The 26,382-nt window shown below is 32.0% G+C and overlaps 2 protein-coding genes and 1 long non-coding RNA gene across 3 annotated transcripts in view; 1 reads left to right on the top strand and 2 right to left on the bottom strand.

Annotated features, from left to right (window-relative positions):
- Window positions 1–11,179: 11,179 nt before the first annotated feature.
- LOC149486990 (G protein-coupled receptor moody-like) lies at window positions 11,180–16,614 on the bottom strand. The gene is made up of 3 exons (XM_089697036.1): window positions 16,407–16,614; window positions 12,986–13,224; window positions 11,180–12,608 (listed from the first exon to the last, which is right to left on the bottom strand). The coding sequence occupies exons 1-3, from the start codon at window positions 16,611–16,613 to the stop codon at window positions 11,834–11,836; spliced, it is 1,221 nt and encodes a 406-aa protein (XP_089553162.1). The 5' UTR covers window position 16,614; the 3' UTR covers window positions 11,180–11,833.
- Window positions 15,138–26,382, top strand: part of LOC149486988 (uncharacterized) — a 109,568-nt gene continuing 98,323 nt past the window's right edge. Inside the window, exon 1 of the long non-coding RNA XR_016315824.1 lies at window positions 15,138–15,399. This is a non-coding gene — a long non-coding RNA (uncharacterized LOC149486988). The remainder of the gene's footprint in view (window positions 15,400–26,382) is intronic.
- LOC149486989 (G protein-coupled receptor moody-like) overlaps window positions 17,382–26,382 on the bottom strand; it is a 66,105-nt gene continuing 57,104 nt past the window's right edge. Inside the window, exons 2-4 of the mRNA XM_089697030.1 lie at window positions 21,315–21,772; window positions 18,311–18,549; window positions 17,382–18,236 (exon numbers count right to left, since the gene is read on the bottom strand). Of these exons, the coding sequence (XP_089553156.1) occupies window positions 17,393–18,236; window positions 18,311–18,549; window positions 21,315–21,554 (1,323 nt within the window). The 5' untranslated portion in view covers window positions 21,555–21,772 and the 3' untranslated portion in view covers window positions 17,382–17,392. The remainder of the gene's footprint in view (window positions 18,237–18,310; window positions 18,550–21,314; window positions 21,773–26,382) is intronic.

The raw sequence follows: 26,382 nt of genomic DNA, 5'->3' as shown, positions 1-26,382 counted from the left end.
GAATTTCTGTTAATAACTCAAAGATTTTCAGGACAATAATTACAATATATAACTCTCAGGAAAAGATAGATATAAGAAATAGCAAATTGTATCTCACAAAAATGTGTCATGAGAAAAAAATTACGAAATTGATTTTATTTTCACCTTAAACAAACAAGAGTCAGTTATACTTATTTATATTATATTTATTTATATTACATACTTAGTTATACTTATGAAAGTAAATTTAAAGTGATGGTTAATGTAATTCTGTATAAGAACAATTTTTTAATTATCTAATTTTTTCGATCCAATAGCAAAGAGGGTTTAAAGAGAGCCGATTATAGTAGAAATACTCTATTTATGTACAGTGATTTATGACCACAAACATCTATACCTATTGAAGTAGTAAATTAATAACAGATACGTAATATAGTTCGAAGCACCGGTTCAAAAGATCTCTATTACCTTCATATCTCCATGTTTCTCATCAAAGGAAACTTTTATTTTCGCCTTAGATTAGATATACCTAAAGCGAAGGCAACCGTCATAAGAAAAACTGTTCCTTTGATCTTGACAAATGTCTTCAGCCACTCGACGCGCTGATTTTTTGCGACCCTATTAGGTTTTAGTAGGTCAAATTTTTCTTTCGATCATATTTAACATACTTTTTGTAAATGTGTGTTTAATACTTGACAATTTATATCGTGGCAAATAATGACAATAATATTTCTTGGTCAACAAATTGTATTTCTTTACCTCCAGTAATTGTTTTTACTGCCTAGATTTAGTATAACGGCTACGTAATATTTTCTTAATGGAATCTGTTCAATTTTCCTGAACCTTATTATTGGATAAGTTGATTTTGGGAATAGTAATCACACAATTTTATTAATACGGACCAAAAGTTTTTGTAGTTCGCTTTATGATATTTAGGGAGAGTTTGATCTAGTTTTATTTCGATCAGGACTTTGATGGTTTTTCTATAAATGATCCATCATGGTGTTCCGTTGGCAAATAAGAGAACGGCAAATCGTTTATATCCAAAACGAATCGAGGCTTGTTTTTGTTTACTTAATCTGGTTATATCTCCATCGCTGACTCCAATTCATCATAGTGGCCTTAATATTTGTTGGGGCCGAAGAAACATGCCCACCTGACGTGAATTTATTCATGTTCCGCAGAAATATTACAACTTCGAACAATCTTTTATTGCTCTCGTATCCGTTCATTTAATATTCATAATAATCAATAACGGTTTGTATGACTAATTTTTATGCTCCGCGTACGATATTCTTGATATCTTTATTGCAAGATTTTATTCAGTTTGTTGTGTTTGTTTATACCATAGTTTATACGCTCCGATACAGTACCTATTCATTTATAATTATAAATTGATGATGATGATGAATTGATTGATGATAATTATCATTTCAAAAGTATATTGGTATTTTGTTATGATTTTTTTAACATATTTTTAAAAATTCTAATATATCGAAAAAAAGAAGAGAGTGTAAATAAGAAGCTTTCAGTTCTCTAATGTTTTCAAAGCCTCTACTCGTGTCATTTTCTAGTTTCTAGTGTAAATAGAAAAGAGTTGATATATTTCCAGGAAATACTTTTAAATTTTAATGCTAACTTGTGCGTTATTAAGAATCTTAGGTATCTACTATCTAAGTATCTGTTTTTATGTGGTTTTCTTTGTATGAGTGGACTACAAAATAACTCGTTAAGTTATTTAATTTATCATTCTCCCTAGGCTGTAGAGAGATACACCTAAATGGAGTTTCCTAAATTTTCCTAAATCTCAAGTACCTAAGCATGAATTTAGTAATTCTTAGGAGGATTTAAGAATTCTCTAGTATCCATTGTATATTTTTTCCTTTGTGACTGATTTTTAAAATATTTTTTGAGTCATAATATTGTTTTCACTAAATTTCCGTATTACAAGTGCAAAATTTTTCTTATTTGATTACACTTTCACTTTTTCAAGATGAAACATAAACGTAAGGACCTCTTATTTTTATTATCCGTTAATGGAGGAAAGTTTTAATTTAAGGGTCCACCAGTCTTGAAATTTTTCTCCAATAAATATTCATTTCAAAAAGAACAAGAGCAATTTAGAAATGAATGATGTGCATTGTTTGTGCCTGAGGTTTCAGGTTACTAATAATTTAGACTAATTTTATTATTAGGGAAATTTATTAAAGGTAACATAAATGGAACACATTTTAGTATGAGTATTAGTGTAGCAAACTATCTGTATTCACGAATATTCGAGATTATAGAATAATATTTGGATATCCAACTTTAGTATGATACCAAGTTTATTTGAGTTACAATTTAATTCAACTACTACGAGTTAGACACGAATTATCATATAATAATATCATATTATTTTTAAATATCTATAGATAGATAAAATATCAATGTACAGAACATACATAATTCAATGTAACGTTAATAATTTTACAAAATGAATGACCAAGCCTCTTGGAACAATTAGTCAATCAAAGGCTCTCAGAGAAGTTAGTTAAACCAAAGTTAGTCCCTTTAACTCAAGAAAACAAGTGGAGTTGGTTAGTTCACGGGTAGGTATAGACTACAGATAGGATTAAAGATTCTTTACTCTAACTTTCTCAACTTTGATTTATAGTGAATCAGTAGGTATATAACTATAAAGTATAAATAGCTTGGACAGTTCTGTTTACATTGTTTTTATTGTCAGGGAAGCGCTTGACCACAATCTAAAAAGTTTAAGATGGTACGCGCTTTCCTAGAAGGTACCCGTTCACTCTACACTTGAAGAAAAGAGGAGAGTGAAGAAGGTATGAAGATGGCAATGAATCGAGGCGCTTTAGATCAGGATCTGAGATATACATAGGACGCTGCAGGAGGCTGCTGCAAACTGCGCGGGATGCTCGAGCCCCCCCATGATATCCACAGGGCCCTAAAATCTTCCTTTGATTTACAAAATCTAGCTGCTATATTTAATTAAATTATAAGATAACAAACATAATTTCGCTTCTTTAATTCATTTAGAAATGTATTAATTACCCATTATACTTTTTTTTTATGTTATGGGGAGGCAAACGAGCGGACGCACTGCCTGGTGGTAAGCAGGTTGCGTCGCCCATAGACCATAACAGAGGTTATGGTTGTTGCCTACCAGAAGGATTAAGGGATTTGGAAGGAATTAGGGAGAAAGGGGCGAGGATGGGAGGGATTAAGGATTGGGGAGGAGAGGATGGGTAGGGGATAGGAAGGGATGTGGGCCTCCGGACCCCTCACTCACCGTACGGAACGCGACAGTAAACTGTCACTATACTTGAGGTGCCTATAGATGTTTCTACGAATAAAATCTACGAAAGTCGAAAGGCAATATACGAGAAAAATAGGTCCCTATTACTGTAACTAAATCATGAAAACTACACTACGAATTCTCTTTATTAACTTCAAAGGTCTCGATGGGCACGTGTATCATATTTACGACTTCATTTCGATTCCCATAAAACTGAAAAAGGGCGAAAATTCATTATTAGTACATTCTTTTAAGTTATAACCTACATACATGCAATCGTGTGAAGGAATATTTTAATTTGTATGTGATATTTCTTAAATTGAATTCAAGTGTAAGTATAGGTGTAAGTACCTAAGCATGAATTTAGTAACTCTTGTATTCAATTGAAATTGCTGATTTGTAAATATAAGTACCTTTTATGTTCTGCTTCAATAGAGAAGAGCTAGAGCTCGTTTATGTACAAGGAAGTTTTCATTAACGAAAGACTGTGTCACGCTCCATCCAATGAACCTCAACGTGATGCGAGTTGGCAAACGACCACAAAGGAATAGCAACATAATTCAGCTTGGCTTGCACAATATACCCTAATCAATCATTGTCATGTCTCCAAAGAATGCGTGATTTAAAAACACAAACGAAGCTACGGAATATGCCAATATATTCGAAGGTATTTGCGCATTCGTTTGCAATATACCTACTGTTTTTGTATTTGTTTATTTTATTGAAAAGTATTTTTCTAAACAACTTCCGCCTGTAGCGATAAAATAAATAAAATTCAACTGTTTTTAAAGCAATATCTAAAGCTTACTCAAAAGAATTTTAAAACTTGCAATTTCAAGACCAATCACGCTCCAATGGCTTCGTTTTTACTCCGATTGAATAATATCAAACATTTGGAAACGTTTATTCAAGCATAACGGGTCTTTCGAAAAAGTTCCCTTGTATCATGGACGATGCTTGTATTCAGTTAACATTACTTGTTCAGAAATTGTATGAAGTGCCTGCAGGAGTTTTTGACTTTCGTGTTTCTATTTAAAAAGCATGTATCTTACTTTATTTATGAGTAGGTACAATCGCTAACTATTAAGTTATTCTTGACACAGAGTTTTAAAACAACTTTTATCTGTAAAGTTTAGAGCAATTTATATTTACATTTAATCATTTTTGATTAACGCTTGTTCACTTCGTTTTTATCTTGTTTTTGTTTGAAATAGTTAGTCGCTTTTGTTATCATCCTCACAAAGAGTGGAGGGTGACTTTTTTAGAAATAATAGGTTAAAATTTTCTGTTGTTTGCATAATATAGGGTATAAAAATTTCCTTAAATTACTATAGAACTCAAATAAATAAATAAATAATTAAGATATTTTTTATGTTGTAGGTATGCTAGCCTAGCCTTAGTTATTGTTCAAACAATAAAAATTCATAAAACAGACAATGTAGTAACCCAAATATACCATAAACCATTGGGCTATAATGGCGACAGTTTGTCTTGAAGTAATAGAACGTAGACATTTACAATAAGGACGCAGAAATATTAGGGGCTGTTTACGAATCAGGGCAGATAGTAAAACGGATATCCGTTCTGTGCGGAAACGCGTCAACAGCCTTATCGCTCCACTTTGGATTGTCATGGGCTATATCAATTTTGTTTGATAACATTTACCATGAAAAACACTATCTTAACAATAATTTTTGTCTGATGTTAATGACCTATTAAATCGAATGACATTTAAATATGAGACAAATGTAAAGAGTCTCTTTAAATTCACGCGATGGTGCTCTACGAGCCAAAATCTGCATCATACATTGAATTGTTTTATTGTTGATCTGAATATGCATGGAAATGATTTTGCAGTTCTTGTTCAGTCGGTTAGGAAAAATAAGAAAAGACCATCTCCATTTTTTTCAATAGCTCTTATTCAGATGATAAGCGAAAAACGCGCTCTAAGCGTTATCCAAATCCTAGATAAATGGATAAGACCATATGAAAACATTGGAATGGACATAAGTCGGCGGGAAAATAAAGTAACAAAACAAGACACACCATAATATATTGATGTGATCCCTCCTAACATCTTGTAGAGAGGGTACAGAGAAGACATGAATTCCTAACGCAGAGAAGGATGCATTTTATTCAATGTATGTGGTCTTTAATTTTGTGTATGGTGTGTCTTGTTACTTTAAACATAATATTTTATTGTAAATCCAGACCTATATTCTTATATATAAAATTCTCGTGTCACAATGTTAGTCTGCATACTCCTCCGAAACGGGTGGACCGATTCTCATGAAATTTTCTGTGCATATCGGGTAAGTCTGAGAATCAGCCAACATCTATTTTTCATATGTACCACGGGCGAAGCCGGGGCGGACCGCTAGTCTATTAATAAGATATTCTCTTTACTGGTTTATAATATGTAGATAGACACCTAATCAGGTGAATAACATAGTGATTGCTTATATTGTATATGAATTTCGTGACACTGATGTGTAAACAAAGTTGTAGCATTAATATATTCAGTAGGTATCACCAACCAGGAAAAACTATCCAAGCTTACGCCTATCTATGAACCAAATTTTATGCAAATACGTTCAACCGTTTTCACGCGATCAAGCAAAAGTATATCGTCTTTAGAAATTACCACAATTACTGTATGTATCTAAATAGAAATATGGTTGATGAAGCAATGAGTGACCGCAAAGTGCTATTCAACGAAAGAAATAAAAAACCTTCATGCATCACTGGGTCAATCCGACAATTTCTGTATAATAAGTTATTACCAAATCATAACAAAGTTTGTTTGATTTGTGTTCTGAGGTCTGTCCTTACCTTTGTATCAATTGAGGGCATCCAAACAACTTTTATTATATTATGATGGCAGAAATCAAATAAGTTTATGTAATTTGATTATAGCTCTGAAACAGATAACATGATATAGGAGAAACATGATCATTAATTGAACAGCTTTGTGTTACTATAACAATGGAAGCTTAAACGCTTTTGAAGGCGCGTTTAGGCGCTGTTAGTGAAATATCAAATCAAATTTTCACTCAGATTTATGCAGTCACATTCTATTCATTTAAAATTAAATTTGCTATGAATTATGGCGTTGAGCTATTTTTATTTACAAAGTTGAAACTCAATCCTCCTTATTACGTTTCATTCCTTATTGAATTTTATTACAAAAATAATTTATCGCCTCTCTTTATATTGGCATTAACAGGTCCTCTGGGATTATAGTATTCATGAGGTTCACCGTAAACTAATTTATTGCTATTAAAGAATTAAGTATATAATTTTTTAATAACATAATATCACTAACAGAAATGCAATTTTAACCTTCTTTTGAATTATCCTGCATGTCCTTCATTTCTTTCCTAAAAGCCCTGTAGTATATAACATCGACAGCGCTTTTATTAAATTTTAACTTATTAAAAATTAAATCTCAACTAAGCAGTAAATGTAAGAATACCAGCTAGAACAAAAGGCGATTGTTGAAAGGATTTCTATCTCGTATTATCCATAAGAGGATTTTTACATTCACCGTCACGGCTATGAAATATCTCAGCAATAATGGCGTACACAAGTTTGTGGAACGACCATTCCGGTACATTATCACATTTTCTTGGAAAAAATATATGAGGTGTGTTCTATTAAGCGCGAGACAACACTTATCGTGTATCATTGTGGTACATGCGTGTGAATGTAATCCAGAAGATACTTAATCCTATTTGTTCTGCATTTGGACCAGCAGGGTTACTGGGAATTTTTCCTGTGTGGGAAAGAGATGACACTAGATGAGCTTTAATCTCATATGGCGTGTTTTCCACGCTGGAATTAATACATACTACTTTAAGTCGTCATGGTTATTCACTAGGAAGGGAATGTTAATAAATAACAAAGTGATAAGCGTGTATCGTTCAATGAGGTTGCGGTCTTTTACCCTTGTATTTCGTAAATTAGGAATGAGTAGGGTAGTAGGTTTAAATCGGACGGCACTTCGGGTCACAAGGACACCGGTTCTGAATGTTCCAACAAAATGTAAGTCTTAAATACTAAGTAAAGAATTATCATTATTAAATCATTTTTTTTTATTTCCTTCACAATTGGTCCTATTGCTGAAAATGAATAATAATTTCTTGGAAGTGAATTATTTTGTGCAAGTTTTGTGTTGCTCTAACTTTACCTTTAATAATTAATTTTACTATTAATAATAATTACCTACGTTTCAGGTACCTACTAATAGTCTGTAGGTATAATGCATAAGTACTAACTACTAACAAATTACCACGCAACACATATTATTAGGATGCCATATTTCAACTTCGGATAAATGAAAGTTTCACGAACAATTTTATGCTAGAAATTAATACATGAAGTTTAACGTTGAACGTTAAAATTTGTGAAAATTTATTTCTCACGTAAGTTTATGATGGGTTAGATTTTTATTACTTAGGTACTTACTACCTATATATTTAAATTCTGAGGCAATAAAAATAGTGATTCTTAAATGCAGAAGAGATATAGATGTGTGTGCAGTGTGTTCCACAACTGGTGAATAATTTTGGAGTTATTTAAACCCCAGTTAGTTCTATATATGTGAAATCAAAATTGAGATAACATAATATAAGCACTACTTTTAACATAATTTTTGACTCTATTACATAGATAAGCCTTTATATAAGTATATCTAAATTTAGCATTCCCACCGGTCTTATTGGATATTGCGTATTATAGATGATATTAATAGACAACAATAGGGAATTCACTTATGTTTGCTTCCTTACTTGGATATTATGAAGTACTCTGCGAAGTTAGCTTTATCTTTGGCCGTTATAAAGTGGAAAGTGTAAGTGTAAAGTGTATCATTCAATATCGTATTTTATTACATTTACTTTGAGAATTATTTTCATTTGGCTACATAAACTCCATAACAGGTCAACTAAGAGAATTAATTGTTTAATCGACAGTATAATAATATAATTGTGTTTATGAGACCGATGACTATTGTATTTTGGCTTAATTTAACGATGGCTTTTGTTTAAAATTAATTACGTTCTGATGTAATTTGAATGCTTGATGTGTAACAATATGAACACAAGAGCTTATTCAGAGCAATTCAAGGTTATTAAATTGATTGTAAAGTAAATCGCATTTTAATATCTGACTATCAAATAATAACGTAATTGAATGCAAATTAAAGCAACAAGATTAAATTAATTATTCTGATTCAGCTGATGATACAATGAACATTTTTAATCAATTTAATTTATTCTGAACGACTTCAAATGAACCTTCATAATATTGACATTCATAAAACATTTTATTACAATGTAACTTAAATATACGGGACAAAAAATTTTGAAGATGTCATAAATTGTTAGGCTCTATGTATATCTCTATTATATAAAGTTTAGTGCCTGTATCGTTTTAAATACCTTTCTAAATAGTTATTGAATGAAATGAAAGAAAAACTGTAGCAGCTGCCTATAATAATGTGTAACTTAGGCGTAGTTTTGCCTGCTTGCTCTGTTCCTTGGCCTAGAATTAGTCATCTACTGTACCTTACATGTCCAATGAAATGTATGGGATATCCATGTGCATTGCAACGTGCATTTTTTGTGTTAATCTTAATATCTAGATTATGTACTTATCTTAATAAATGAAAACATTTTAATGTGTTTAAATTCTTGTTCTAGATTGGTTTTTGCATACTTGTTTAAAAACAAAACTCGTAAGCACCCACTTTTGCTTTGTATTTAGCTTTAAAAGCCAGTTTAAAAGAAGTCTATTTATTTTCTACGCGTTGAAACGACGACAGCAGCATTTTAAACTGTCGAGGTATGTATAGACATCCGAGCAAATCTTTTCAGTCGTCATGTTCCAGCTAATAACATTCGATTTCCTATATTTCCCTTTTCCAGTTACGGTAAGTTACTTTACTTTATAGTGACACATTTACATTAAAGGTACTGTTAGAATGAGTATGAATTATAGACTAAGCATCTACATTTTTGTATAGAAAGGTATATAAAAGTACCTATGAAATAAAATAAAAAATATAACTAAGACAGAATAGGATTAAGGAGCTGATGGATTGCATCGACGAGAGGGCATAAATCGTGCCGAAGCATGCTTTACTGAGTCTTCTCTTACATATGAAGGAATTCATTTAGAAAGAAGTAACTAAGAAATATTCATTTCAGTTATCTTACATTAAAATAATAAAATAAAACACATTAAGAATAGAACATTTCAATTTATTTAATTACATCTTTGGTAAGTACAATGGCTTGGGTGTCGTGGCCCCAGGAGAGTTGGTTCTTTGGTTCTAGATATTTGGAATTTGAATTGATATTTAAAATATTAACACATATAAATTATTATAAATTATTGACAATTTAAGTGTTTATACATGAATTATTCAAAACAACTGTTAGTTAAATGCAATTATTTTGGCGAGTGAATTGCGGCTTGGAGAACAATAAATATTTATTTCAATTTGCATATTCCATTTCTAATACAATTATAATTATACATAAGATAGAAAATATGCAATGCCAACCAACCAATGCAATAACCTTTTTAAATGACAATACACATTCTTAGCGATTTCGGGAGAGTCCTTATCAGGTACCTTTAGCCTGCATACAGAACAAAGGCGCATACTTAATAACCTACTAAAGACCTACTATAAAAATTTTATCGCTTTGAAGTTTAAGAATATCTTCGATAGTCATTTTTATAGCCATAGCCTTTATAATAAGCTTGATGTCAATACGTTGTTATGCCATTATAGTAGATAGTATATAAATTAAGTACATAATATATCGTAATTCGATATGCATTAGCTGTTCAGCAGTAGGCTAATTCATTTGTTAATTAAATAACAAAGTGTTCACTATCAATTAGGAGTTAATTGCCATTTCATTAGCTGTTCATTACTTGTGTAGTTTTCAAATTTATGGGTAAATTTGCATTAAGCTCAATCACAAACCGCTGATAAATTTTCAGTAATAGAAATTATAAATTGTATACAGCATTTGAATGCTACAAAACTAAACGTTAAATTCAAAAGTGAATATCATTGTTATAGAAATATTTTAGGAAAAACCGCTGTACGATATTGTTTAAAGTATTCTTACGGTATGACGTAGTATTGTACGGTATGACAATGCTATTGCATTGTCATACCGTACACTATTTTCATAACATTTTTTTTTTCATGTATAAACACTTTTATATAATATCCAATAGTATTGTATCATATAGTAATAATATTCATATTTTTATTAGATATGTAAGTAAACGGGAAATATTATAAATTTAACAATAATTAAATTATTCACTCTACATAACAGAATATATTTTTCTTTTAAGAGTATTTTTATTTAGTAAAAATGCTGAAACCTAAGATATCTAAAATGAAAAACATTAATGACTACTTATTATTACATATATTCAATCAGACCCATACATTCGTAAGTCGTAACAAAATCTTAATTTTTTATTTTTATTCGAGTTTAGATGATTATATTTAACGTAATTACTAATTAATATTAATACTCATAATTGATTTGAGAAAGCATACTCTTTAATTACAATTTTCTGCTTTATATAGGTAGTTTAATAACAATACAAACATTAGGCATCTTTGATAAGTTTCCAATTTTAAATGAACCTATTTCTTTCATAATGACGTACTAATTAATAAATTAACAATTAGGTCACGACACGCTTTCCTTTGTTATCGCTTAAATGACAAATATACATGTTATTCCATAAAATGGCACTATTTATTTCTTTCACTTTATATTGACTATATATTATGTATCATTTGGTACAAAATTATTAAATAATTATATATTTATATTAGTCAACATTCAAGAGATTCATATTTTGAAATTCCGAATTTACATCATATTTTCTGAATATGCATTAAAGTATTAAGCAGACTAACCATATTCAAAGACGTTTGTAAAAAAAGTTTTATTTTATAAACATTAACTTACTTTATTTATTAATGTGATACAATTCCACGTCTAAAATGTTTATAGTAACATCATAACAATATATTATATTTAGTAAGTTATTCTCGTTCGTCGAGCAAGAAATAGTTTCCATTCGATACTTAGGTATATTATTTACAAATATGCATACGTTATTGCCAATTATCTGATAATATTATAATATACCTATTCGTATACAGAATTTTTGTTGTTCATACAACTCATTTTATATGGCTGATACAAAATTATACAGTACGGAATGTCAAATTTTATTACTCCTTGGGCCCGTTTATACATTCGATCTACTTACAAACTATACATCCAACTCGTAATTATGTAATATACACAATTACTTACGTTATACCTACTTATTTCAGTAGACAAATAACCTATTAAATAATATCTACTAGTTTTTACTATTTACAATTTTGTTTTCCTCTAACATGCAACAGAGAAACTTTAAAACTACATTATACTGAGTATTCAATCAAGCGCTATTTATACACTTTACGAAATGGAACCTAAATTAATTTGAAAAATATCATGACCTCCGTCTACATCTAAATAGATTTTTGTAAGCTTTCCTGTATTCGTTAGACATTACTACGTAAATCACTGGGTTCATACAGGAAGATAAATACAATAGAATGTAGGATGCTAACGTTGACGCCGGTATAGGATTCATGTCTCGTAACATCTTAGTTATTGTTATCGGTAGATGGCACACGCAGAACGTCACCATTATGGCCATTATCATAGTTCCGAGTCTTCTATCCTTTCGTGTCGGGAGAGTCAGTTTTAGCATCGCCATAGACTTTCTGAGAGCAGTTCTACGAAGTCTGTTCTCAGGTCTTTTAATGTCATCTCTACTTTGAATCTGAAACGTTGCCGCCTTTTGAGCGGCTCCATTTTTACCTTGTTCAGAATAGCTTTCCATATTATCGCTACTGCTCACTTCGGGACCAGAAATTCTAACTGAAATTGATTCCGACGAATCAACCGACGATGATTCAACGCCCGACGGTTGTTGCTCTCCCTTGTACGGCATACCTTTAGATTTTTTAGACGTTTTCCGAACTATGAAGTAAATACGAGTGTAACAAAGGATTATTGCAACACAAGGAAGTATGAAGGCAGTTAAAAACAGGGGCTTCTTTGGCGATTGGCCGTTTTTGTCATCAATAATGGAACAGGAGCCGATTTTTACGTCCAGTCCGAATCGGCCCCATTTATCGAAAGCTGTCGGTATTAAAAAGCTAAAAGCTGCGATCCATATTACCACCAGCATAAGACCTATGTTCCGTGTTTTATACATCCTGTAAAAAACGTAATAGCTGTAATAAATTACGTACCAAATTTCAATCTATTCGTGTTACATATATCCATTAAAGAATATATCTTCCTGATTATGTAAAAAATATGGATTGTAAAATGTTTTAACGACATAATATAGTTTGTCATATCAGAGAATATTCTATATATTTTATGGTCAAAGTAACAGTTTTGTGCCTCATTTTATTAACGGAGTTATGAAATATTCGTATATGTATGAATATATACGTTTACGTTAAATATATACGTTTATATTATTTATATATATGAATATGAATTACAACTTAGCAGTTCGAAAAGCCATCAACAAAAAAAAGGCATTTTAACGTTTTTGAAAATTATGTAATAGAAAAATACTTACTTTGGGTATAGTCTGGGATGTGCGATCATTACATATCTATTGATTGTAATAGCCAGGACGGTAAACAGGGAGGCGGCAACGAGACCATATCTCATCATTGGATATAGCTTGCAGAATATGATGCCATGTACCCAAGATCGATTGAGGAAGGTGGAAATGGCCAGGGGCAGATTGAAACAGCAGAACAGCAGATCTGAGCACGATAGGTTCATAATGAATATTGCGGTTGCATTGCGTACCTGTAAGAGAAGAAAGTACATTTAATTAAATAATTAAATTATATCCAAACGGTGTAAAGACACCATTTGGATATAATTTAATTATTTAATTAAAAAAGCTTCACACAAATTAAAGAATTTGTGTGAAGCTTTCGTATGTGTTGTTGCTTTTATTTATTTTAAATAGGGTTGCTTAGTGGTCGAGTGGTCGTTATGTTAACTTCTAATTCTCATATTATACATTCTACATATCAGCATCGTAGGTACATACTACTGAAGTGATGTTGAATTTATTATTGTGATGATTCGAGGAGGGGACACATTTTTGAAAAGTATTGATATGCCACTACGTGTTATAAATCTTTCTAAATTCTTAGGTACATAATAAATGAGAACAGACACTTTATTTTTCTGACTTCACCCATTAGGTATATTTATTCAGTCGTGATTGTGATGTGAATTGTGATGATTGATAAGATAGCATACATTTTATATGAAGGAATCTCTTTTCGCGGCATAGTAATGTTTTGATTAAGATAAGATTGTGCCACGCCTTCTGTCGCACCTGGCTTAAGTATGCTTTAACGATTCTAATAATAAATAATATAATTTCATTTTGTATACTAACAAAATAAAAACTTTGTAAATTGTATGATTAATGCATGACTGCTACATTGAATATATATTAAAGTTTAATTAATGATTCATAAACCAACAAACATTTTATTTTACAATAAAAAGAGTTGGTTGGTTGAACATATTAAAAATTCCGTTCTAAATTAAAAATGAGAAAAGAGTAATATATTTTTATAATGAACATTTAACATATTTCAGAGAAGGTTTTGATTGAAATTAGTAATTAAACTCGTTCTTCGATAGAACAAAGCACTGCAACCCTATAATTACCTTGCATTATGTATTCATTGACTGGGGGTCAAGGGAGGACTACTATCAGTAATAATTAAATCCTAAAATAGATCGTCGTCTACTCTAAAACATATTACCTATTGATATATGGACATTATAAGAGTGTATGATTTGATAATGTTTGTTTATGATCTTGCATTAAATAATTGAGAATGAATTTACATACTTAAATTGTTACATTAAATTATTCAGATTTATAGTTTTAGCATAATGTTAAGTTTTAAATACTTTTGGTGAAATTGTTCATTCTGCAGTCTACTTATTTTAAACTTCAGCGATATTGTAATTGTTTATAGAATTGAGATTTGGGAACAAATTTTTGGAGATGGGCGAAATTTGATACAGGTTAACGTTGCTCAATTTCTGAATTTTTTATGTATAGTCGTGCATAAAAAGTATATAATGTGTATGTCACGTATTTAGCTACTATATGAGTAATGATTAAAGTCTATCTAATTAACATATATTTGGATACTTGTAAGTTTAAATTAAAGAAATGACGTTTGTCGCCTTGCTATGTTTAAACGTTTATTAATTAAAGGTTTTTTTTCAGTAAAATTTAAATATTAAATGTGATATAAAAATGTTTAATGTTCGAGCAGGAATATGTATATTATTAAAAGCTGTGTAAACTCATATGTATGTTTACCGCAAAAATATGAAAGTCATAAATGGGTGTCACTTATTATTTGCACCTTGAATCACACTGTGAAATACCTACCGTAGGTACGTCATATAAACAATTTCTCAGTATGTGATAAATGTTTAGAGAATGTACGCAATGGTTTTACAAAACATTGCTTTTTTGTCGCCAAATTACCTTTAAACAAAGGTGATTTGAATATAAGAAATATATATAATAGAGTGCAAGTACTTTGAGCAAAACAATCGGGTTAAAATGTCCCACCATTTGTAATATTGTGTGTGCGTAAATATTTTTCACGAAACGAATAAAGTAACGTATATTTTATTTCATATTCACGTGTGTAAGAGGTCAAATGACAAATAATAATTAATAATAATTATTTCAAGCTTATCACTTACTAATTAATGTTACAGTCTGGTTAAAGTTCACATATTTCCTGTAAATACGTATGTTTTTATAGCAATTAATCATGTAACATTTAATTCAATTGGTCACGGAAATTATTTTAATAAAGCGCAATGAAATACATTGTGATTAAATTATTAAGAAGTGTTAGTAATACGAGAGGTTTTAAACACATCGGCTTGTTTCACGTGTAGTGTTGTTGAAAATTTTCAATGTTGGTAAGTTGGACTATGAATAAAAATAAATTGAAATAAATTGAAATAAATTGAAATAAAATGTTATTATCTGTATTTTTCTGGTAACCGTTCATTCTATAGCCAATCATAAGACTTTAACGTTAAAGCGATGTTTTATTCGGGGTATTTTTAAAGATTTATTTTGTTTTTATGTAGGTTCTCCAGGGCAATAAGGGTGTTAATGTCCTCTTATAATCTATATTCAAGCAAATAAACATTAACACAATATTGTTTTAAAATAAAATTCTTAAAAATACAAATTGTTTATGTAGGTACCCATAATTTATAATATTATAAAGTAGCGTTTTTTTGCGCTTAGGGATAATCTTAAAAGTAGTACAGCAAACAAAGGCAGACTGCTACCCTTTTTAAATATATGTAATGTTTATTTTGTATATATTTCAGTGAAGTTGTAAAAGTACAATGCTTTTATTATTTATTACCCATTATATAGATATTGTTATTATATTAATATGTAGATACGTTTATTATGTTTTGTAGGTAAACAAACGAATATGCGTTAAATGTCACGTTTATTTTTTTCTGATAATTTAATTAATTAGCAGGATATTTAAACCTCGTATATTACAAAACATACAAATAGTCGACGTATGAGCTAGTTTCTTAGAGATTGTGCTTGCAACAAAACAGTAAAGATTTCCCTAACCGTGTTATGAGGATACATTTTGACCACAATTTAGTCATTATGTACCGTTTTCAGAGTATAAATAATATGTTTATTGACGTGTGTGCTGACGCGAGGATGCTGTATGACGTGAGATATCGATTTCTGACAAATAATTTATTAAATTCATGCACGTAGTCTTTGTATGGTAACATATTTTGGGCGAGACTATTCAAAACCTTTTTAACTCCTATAGAGTGATATGTAATTGCAATTACATTGATATAAAACACACGTCTATTTCAATAGTAAGATTATTTGTGTATGTTGTGTTGTGTCTACGATTAAAAATGTTATAACATACCTTCTCATATCGTGCCAGAGCGATGATAGTGATGAGATTGCCGGGTATCCCAATAATCATGAAGACGAAGGAACAAGCAGCCGAGAACCGCAAGAGTCCATCTGGATAATCCTTAAACAACTGCACTGAACCCAACTCCGAGTCCGATAAGTTAAATATTTCACTTCCATTTGCAAACAGAACTGCAAACCCTTTCTCGTATGCCATTTCAAATTATAACAACACTTCGCACGTCATACATCCACAGTAAGTCCATTACAAATGAGTTTATAAACATCTTTGTGGTAATTCTTTCCTAGAATATTTCCTTAATGACTCAGTTTTGGATGTAACGGGTTTCGCCCGTTTGATATTGAACATTTTATTCAGCCCATTGCTTTGTTTACTTATCGAACACTAAACCGTATAAAAATTTATTGCTCACACACTATCGGAACTCGCTTCCTTTTTTACAATTCAAACAGATACATTGTTATCACTAATGCAATACGTAATGGGGCTATAGGAATGTTAAAACAATTTAATAATTACTACGATAGATATTATTCTTTCTATATAAATTATAGAGTATTTTCGATTCATCAATATTTTAGTATTCAATACTTCAATTAATTTACATAAAAATAACGAGACTCGTGTCGTAACTACTATTCCTTATCGCCTTCTTATCAGACAGTAAATGAATAACACAATTACTATATAAATATATAGTTTAAATACTATTCGATTATATCTCTACGCTAATTTGTAATAAACATTGCACTCATCATCATTTAGCACAATCACGGACGGCTCGCGATTATAACAAATTATTCATGGAAAAATCATGCTCTCATATAAATCCTACATATAACATGTATATAAACAAGTACAAAGTTTAGTATCAATAAGTTTCTGAGCGTCTACAATGTAACACTTCACTGTTTCAGTTCATTACGCAGAAGTTACGGCGGGCGTTTCTCAGAGACGCCGTCGCCGGGCGAACGTCACGCCCTCTTGCGGCACATTAACAGGTTCTTATAAGCCTGCCGGTACTCGCTCGACATAACCACGTAAATAATGGGATTTATACATGTCGTCAAATATATTAAAATGTAGCCGGCGATATTCGCCGCGGGGTGCGACGTGAACTCGCGGAATATTTTCGTCAAAGTTATCGGCAGGTAGCACACCCAGAACGATAACATTATGGCCATTATCATTTTTAATAGCTTTCTATCTTTGGGAGTTAAACGAGGGGGTCTGACGGGAACGGGAGTGCGTTTGAGAACGACGGCCGCTTGACGCAGTCGTTTGGCAGTTTCTCCCCCGCTTGGAGTTCGAGGTTTCGCATCTAGGGCACATTCGTCGTCGTGGCCATCTAGAGTGTCTACACCCGATGAAGATGACCGTTCTGGGCCAGGCGTGGGGGGACAATGAAGTATAGGTGGGGCTAGAAGCGCTTTTCTTGGGATACTACTATGATGTACGCCATTTTCAGGGCCAGGTGATCGTTCTAGCGCTGTAGACGCTGATCCAACAGCTGAATCTTCTAGACCCGGTCGAGGCCGTCCGCTGCAAGGAGCTCTTGACCTTCTAGCTGCATCTCTCACTATGCAAAATATCCGCGCGTAGCAAATAACTATCGCTAAGCAGGGCAACATGAAAGCGCCAACGAAGAGGAACTCTTTGGGTGAGCGGTTGTTGCGATCCGGTAAAATTGAACACGATCCAATAGTAGGATCTAGACCGAATCGACCCCATTTTTCTAGCCATGTCGCTATCAATGCTCCGAATGAGAACGCCCACGTGCCGGCTACCATCACGGCTAAATATTGTCTTTTGTATAATCTGCAATAATAATAAATGCATGAGATATATTAAAATTACATAAAACTTAATCAGAAAAAAATAATAGAACTTACTTAGGATACAGTCTAGGGTGAGAGATCATAACATATCTATTGATAGTGATAGCGAGGACTGTGAACAGCGACACGGCGACTAAAGCATATCTCGCTAAGGGAAACATTCGACAGAGAATGCGTCCATGTGTCCAAGACCGCTGCCAGAAGGTCGAAGCAGCCAGCGGAAGATTGAAGCAACAGAACAACAGATCCGAACATGATAGGTTCATTATAAATACCGCAGTCGCATTACGCACCTGAAAAGATTATAAAATATTATTTATTTAACACGCATTCAAAATTAGGTTTACGGTTTCCTTCAAACATGTAAACTATAAAAATAGAATGGGCTACATGCGGTAAATATAACTCAATGAATTCACGTACAGTGATTAAACTGTGTTATCAACATCCTCGAAAGTTATTATTTATTACTTATAATGATTGTCGGCTGAGCACTGACCTACGCTAACAAATGATATTGTTGTCAATGCATTCATATTAACTATTAAGTTTATATCATTGTAATTACTTGTTCCTTTTGTTATCACTTTAATAAAGATGAAAGAATATATTAACAAAAAGATACATGCGTAAAATAAATGATGTTATCACAAGTTTATATTTTAAATGTCATCTTTCATAAAAGTATAATCCTTATGAAAGGTTGTGTACAATGATAAGAAGTGAGTAGAAGCGCTTTTATTAGAGCGAATCAGACATTTTATATTATCACAAAGGTCTCGCAATATGAGATTTCAGTTGAAACACAGTAAATATGTGTTACTTTCTTCTGTGCTGTCATATTTATTTCTGTAAAGGGTACATGTAAATTGTAATAGTGTTACATTCTGAAACATATATGACAAAAAAAATTCCCGTACTTGATAAAATCCAGTACTTGAAAAAATAAATTATAAAAAAATAAACCTAGGGCTAGACTAGAGCCTTCAATCCTTACTCGAGGTGTAACAATATCATATTTATAGAAAGCAAATAATACCAATTATAATTTTAATCAACGAGCATTAGATAACCTCATTTTATTCTCTTGAATAAAATGAGGTTATAGAGTTCTTACTCTGAAAGCATTATTACTTTTGAATAATGTTATTTTTTATTTTCTACGACTCTATCAATTATATAACTAGTTTTATCTTGTATATATTTTGTTTGTGTTTGTACGATGACCGCATTATCTTAAATGTGATGTGTAAACAACGAAGTTTTATCTATTCTGTTCTTCCGCAAATACTGATTGTTCACATTGGGAATGCACTCACTTTGATTAGTCTATTTTGTATTATATTTTGTGGGTGTAACTTTATATAACGAAAGGATGTTACTTCTGATGATTAGTAGGTTGATGTAGAACACAATATTAACATGGATATCTGAATAAATATGATAGCCGCATTCCAATATAGGTATGGATATGATGCATAAATTATTACTAGTTATGCAATATCTAGGTATATATCAAATATATCAAATGTTCTATGGATGGTAGCTAATCTAAAGTATTTCGCCCTGTTGCTGTCAGTGATCCTACAATCCATAAAATTTAACAATAGGAAAGGTGTCTCAATTCTGCACGGTACTATCAAGCTTGATCAAGTACACTTGATACTGTATAGATGTTAATTTGTATGGTAATCCTCCTGTTATGATTTAATAATCCGTTTCTGCATTTGAGAACTAGTATACTGCTGGATATGTCAAGCTGCTAGCATGACCTTAATAAGGATTAAATGAAAAAGTAGGGTACGTATGAATAAATGAAAAACTGATGTGAATGTGATTTACCCGATTGTATATAGTTTATGTTGCTGGAAAATATGTGGTGAATTTATTGTTTTACAAGTGTGTCCATACACACTTACCCATACAGGTAATTAATAAGATACATATCATACATTGTATCCATATACAATGTATGATATGTATCTTATTAATTACCTGTATGGGCTACATTACATGTAGTCAATATTATCTGATGATGATTTATTAAGTTTATTTTCAAGCGCTTTGAATAATGGAAGAAAACAATAATCCTTACAAATAAGGAAAGTTAATAAGGGACTAAATGTTTGTGTGTCTATATTCAATTAGTTTAGTATTGCTCTTTATGATACCAGAGGGTTTGAAATGGCAACAGAAGATTTATTTAGCAACGGAATGGTTTTTATATAAGCTGTTTAATATAATACATTATACTGAGCCTGATTGAACTATTCTATTGATCTTTATCTCTATTCAGTTATAAATCCAACAATAATGCTGTACCGAAAATGTTGCTAGGTAACTTATTAATGAATATCAGATAATTTTTATATAGAAAACGATGCTTCTATTCTAATTCTTCTTCATTTCAGTATTCAATACCTGATTACATACTGGCAAAACAAAAGCAAATACACAATTCGATACTGATTATTGTATGATCACGATGATGATGATGATGATAATAATATTATAAGCATGAATTGTGATCATTACAAATTATACCTACCAAGTAAAACACCTAAGAAAATAATATGGTGTCAGAGGGTGTCAGTATTTCAATAGCTTGTTATTACCTAGTTTATACGTAACAGCGTGTATCGATATCAATTTATATTAAGATTCTCAATAAGGTTTCCTATTTCTTCTTTCTCTGAGCAGCTATCGCAGATTTTTATAAAAGTACGTGTGTACGAGTTATAATAAGATATGTGAAGAAATTCGATTTACTGAATAGAAACTACATTTGAAGCGTATAAATAGAAATTATGTGAATTGCTTTGAATAATTGAATTATCTTTAAGATACACTAGTAACTACAAACCTATAAACAAAAAACTATCATGTTGGCCATACGGGACTATACTAAAAATTAGATATGTACGATTTCCAATTAAGTTTTGAGTTGTAAATCAAACAGCTAGTCAGTTTTAAACTAGTCCCGGAACCGTGAACAAAACTTTTGTAATTACGGTCCTAATGGTTTCGCACAAATATATCAAAATATATGTAAACTCACCTTCTTACATCGCGCTAGAGCGATTATAGTGATGAAATTTCCAGGGATCCCAACCAGCATGAAAAGCACACAGCATACTGAAGCGAACCTCAGCAATGCTTCAGGGTAGTCCTTAAACAATTCAACAGCAGCCAATTCTTCATCAGTGCTATACGCATCCAGACCGACCACGCTCCAATTGTGCCCGTCTACCTCACTGGCCAGCGTACTCTTTGGTATACTTGGAAACAAATCACCCATTTTAACAGATTACACATCGTTTTCTCACGAGGTCGCCACCATTTAGCGTTTTGTTTAGGTCGGGACACGCGCGGGCTTCATCCACGACTGATAAGGGGCCCAGAACTTCGTTTCTGTCAAGAGTCTCGTGTGATAACGCATTGTGGGGCTATCGGGCAGCTGCTCAGGAAGTAGGCCTATCAGTGAGTCGGCTCCATTATTGTTTTACGCGTGATGACCTGCGGAGATAAGATTCTTTTACAAATAATGCAAGCTTTGATATAAATCATGTATTCATTGATAGGGTTAAAAGTGCACTTAAAACGCAATTTGTATAGAATGCAACATTGTATTAATTAAAGGAAACAGTCTTATTATATTATGCATATGTGCCTTGTCTGTGGCGAAAACTATTTAACGATAAAATCTATTCAAAATTGAATTTTGATTCAATATGGATGAGAAGTGCTACCAAACGCTCATATATCATAGATAATATTGGATGTGGTTGAATAATCTATTTCCACAGACTTGGGAACTTTCTAGCATTTCCGATTACAGCAGCTACGTTAATTAAAGGGAATCCACCGGTTTGGTACTAATCAACCAAACTAAGATGCTAACTTCTGACTTCCTCGTGATTAACGCCGATATCGGATTTGAGAGTTTTATCATCCGGTTTGGTTTATCAATAATATTAAGGAATGAAATTGTAGGCATTATACCTAGATTACCATAATTTATAAGTGGAAAGATAAACTTGAACTTGGACTATTTGAAATTAAATAAGTTTTAAGACAACTAAAAGTTCCCTTTGTTTAGTTCGGATTGTACCATTTAATAATGTTATGTTTGACTAACAAGGTAAGGTAATTTGGTATGAGCATGATTTTTTGATTAGAACATTTTGAAGTAACAATTTAGTTTCTAAAGCTGGGTATCGACTTCGCGCTCCTGGCGCGCGCGCCATGAATGACCGCGCCGAGAGTGCGTTCCGCGGAGCGCGTTCCAAATAATTGAAGTATATCAACTAAGCGCACCTGGTGCGCGTGGCAACTGTTCCAGTGTTTGACCGTTCATCATGGAAGCTAGTCGTGTACGAGCAGCAGCAGCATTTTTTTCTTTAACTCCGGCACAGGGACTCCCATTTCACTACTGATTTCTCTCCAACCAATAAATCGCTCAGAGAAGATCTCTAAGCGATTTATTATGATACGAAGAAATTTTAATGTTCCACAAAACTTCTTTCGTACCATATAGCTGAATTAATTTACGGTAACTTTGGTTATCCATAATAATTATTACTCGGAGCGCAACAAACACAAAAAATACGACAAACCCGTCTCCATTGGCGCGCGCGCCACGTTTGATGCGCGGTAAAAAACCGACACCCGACGGAACGGACCGCTCCGCGTTCGACCGCTCCAACGAACATTTTGGCGCGCGTTCCAAACTGGTATCCATTTCACGCGGCTGGAGCGCGCGCCAATGTTCGATCTCTTGGAGCGCGAAGTCGATACCCACCTTTACTCTTATTAAGAAACAATATTGCTTACTATATAATACGATAACAATAAAAGGACATTAATGATCTTAATAACTCTATAATAAAAAAGATTGTAAAATACACAAAAATAATATTCTTATTAATGAATTATTCCGCAAAAAGAGCATTGGAAAACGAAATCAACAATATCAATTAACAGAAGCACATGCGAACGTGTGTAATGTTTTCTAATTAAAATTAATTACTGTACTCGTTTTCCAATATTTTATTAAAATCAAAGGTACACTCGTCCGTGACGGTATATTTATTAGTTCAGTGAAATCACTTTCGACTTTACTGCAAGTTAATTAAGGCGTATTTCTGAAACAGGGAAGTTAACGCCGTTAGTACACCGACGCATTCGCGTGCGGCAGCGAAACAACGAAAAATCTGTCAGTAGTATGGCAGGTTTTCGCATATGATATGTCTCACTCTAGCATATAGATAGATGAAATAGTTGCGTCCTTGTCAGTATTGTTTCGCAAGGAACTGCGAAATGGCCATTACACAGACGCATTGCGAAAAAGTTGCGAAAACATTGCGGTTTACTAAGGTTCCGCAGATATTTCGCTACGCAGTAGTTTCGCAGAGATTCGCTGCCGCACGCGAATGCGTCGGTGTACTAACGGCGTAATAACGTAACTTTACTGTTATTGAATTCTTGTTATGGTTTCAGTAGTCATTGAACGGAAGAAATTGGAGCAATTCAAACGATATTAAATTTTAAAACACTATTGATATTGTTTATATTAAAAACACACATCTATAAAAAGCAAATGTTTTAAATGCTTCCCACAATGCAAACAACAGAAGTGATACGTGATTTCATTTTCATTGATGATAATTTTATTATTAATCTATACTAATATTATAAAGCTGAAGAGTTTTTTGTTTGTTTGCTTGTTTGAACGCGCTAATCTCAGGAACTACTGGTCCGATTTGAAAAAAATATTTCGTTGTTAGGTAGGCCATTTATCGAGGAAGACTATGGCTATAGGCTATAAATATCATTACGTAAGCGCAGCTAGTTCTAATAAATTGTATAAAATATGTCCTAGAATATAGGCAATAAGACACTAATTGTAAAATTGTAGTAGACAACTTTATAATATATTTAAGAAAAAACAATAACAAAGCATTAAGTACGTGTCATTTCGAAATAAAACTAATTTTATCTCCAGGGGATTCGCTTGTAATTGGTTTCTTAATCTTCTCTTTGTATTTCGGAAGTAATCCACACGTTTGTCATTCAATTTCTTATTTGTATTTTTATCTTCTGAAAAATACAAATAAATGGATTAATTGAGAACAAAGTAATGGGACATGTATTACCTCTATTAATTAATTATACAGACAACGGATATATAAAACTATCTAAGAGGGTAGGTATATTTCCTTGACATATTATATTTATAGAAAGTAAATAATTTGTGTATTTTGCCCCAAATTTGGTACGTAAATTGTTATTGTTATCATGTAAAAATACATATCTCTGTAGTAATTTCAACTTAATGGGCAATCAAATAATTATAAATAGTAATGAGCCTTTGTCGTCTAATTATTTCTATTAAGTAGTTAATAGTTGTACAAATAATATAGCAATATCCTCAACATTTGTAGTGTTTCTACCCCATACTGAAGTTATGTTATTTAAATAGCCACGGCCATTACTCCCGGAAAGAGTAGTAGAAATAACAATAAAAGCAAAACAAATTAAATATTTATGCTATTTATACAACGCATAAAGAAATATATAGGATCATATTCTGTTCTTGCTCTCAGTTCCAGCCCTTCAAAAAGGACTTCGTACATTCGTAAGTAAATAAAAAACTTCGTTAAATAACATCTATACTACGATACTATAGCACATCATTGTCCATCTATTTACAAAATCATAAGAAAAAAAAGAGAAACAGATCCCAAACTTGTAATCAAGTCACGTCACTCAGCAGTCGAGATAAAATACCAACCAATCTCTAGTACAACAGATTTCAATCTCAATAATGATCTTTTGCGGTTTAATTATCTCTACGTGACAGTGATGCTCGTAAACATACCGAATAACCTTTTAATGACTATTATTTCATGAATATTTTGATTAACGTGCCGAAATTAGGGAGTTAGAAGAATGGAGTAATATACTTTCAATTAATACGTAAGACGGATTTTATGTTCTATAAAATAACAATACTATTTACACAATTTAGGATAGAGGTCACGCGTAGTGAAGTCGTAGCAGTAATTCCGGTTATGTTTCAATTATAGTTAGCATTCTACGAAAAGTCAATAATCTCGTCTCATTACTTTAAATAACAATTTTGTATAAGTTATGTATCGGCTTTGGATATTTAAACACAAAGCAGTTCTTTCTAAATTGCTTGTTCAGCTTCAAATAAGGTCTACGAGAAACCCCGTCTATAATAATCTATTAGCCAAAATTATATTCAAACTTTTAATCTAAGTTTTAATGCTTACTTTGAAGCGTTTCTTTGTAATTTTATGGTTTGATGATTTATCTATTAAAGCTATTACAGTTACTATTATGCATTCTGGTATATTTACCTGACTTTATGTATTTTAAATAACACGAAACAGCTTCAATAATCCACGTGATTAACACGACCGATAAGATTTTAATCGTTACTAAATGACATCCAAATATTCCCATGAATATATAAATCCGAATCGTACCAACTTCCATGTGTAATTATCATCGCAAATAACGTAAGCGTAAATTTATAGAACACAATATAATAATATCATTTGTCCGGTCACCATTCCCGAAAGAAAACTAAAGAGAACGAACCGAATAAGACATTATTAGATACATAAATACAATTAGCGTTAGCCAACGTTACCGCATTAGGTATAAGAAGACGTAACAAATGCAAACGGGACAAGATTGTCAAATAGGTAAATGGCAGTACCAATTAAGGACGAAAAAGGCAGTCTGGGGTGTTAAGTAGAGCCTGAATAAGCAAAAACATTATCATCTTATTGTTTTACGTGACGATCCGACCCGATTCTTTTTTGGGTCGAGATCCGTGTTAATTATTGTAATATTACGTGGATGCTTTATTAGGTGTATCGTTTGACGTCACACCTTGAAGAAAATCCATGAAAAATTGCGAAGAAAGACTTTAAACGCTTATTATGTTAAATTAAAAGTATAATTGATGATAAAATTACTTACAATTAAGCGGCAGTATAGGGTTAATCAATAATATTCAAATACTGAACAGTTGAAATTTTGAAAATAAATTCAGTCACATCGTAAAAGCTCTCACAGTTTTTCCCGCCAAT

Source organism: Colias philodice, chromosome 7, assembly GCF_061535455.1.
Source record: "Colias philodice isolate Cphi_HAF_F1 chromosome 7, ilColPhil1 Martin Lab GWU primary, whole genome shotgun sequence".
In the NCBI taxonomy this organism is placed as follows: domain Eukaryota; kingdom Metazoa; phylum Arthropoda; class Insecta; order Lepidoptera; family Pieridae; genus Colias; species Colias philodice.
This window is presented reverse-complemented; position numbering and strand designations above follow the sequence as displayed.

Excerpts from the sequence above, each read along its gene's own strand:
- LOC149486990 (XM_089697036.1), bottom strand. The coding sequence starts at position 16,613 with ATGGCATACGAGAAAGGGTTTGCAGTTCTGTTTGCAAATGGAAGTGAA. Across the intron at positions 13,225-16,406 it reads CTCTGGCACGATATGAGAAG|GTACGCAATGCAACCGCAAT; the intron begins GTATGTTATAAC and ends CTTCTCTTACAG. Across the intron at positions 12,609-12,985 it reads CATCCCAGACTATACCCAAA|GATGTATAAAACACGGAACA; the intron begins GTAAGTATTTTT and ends CGTTTTTTACAG.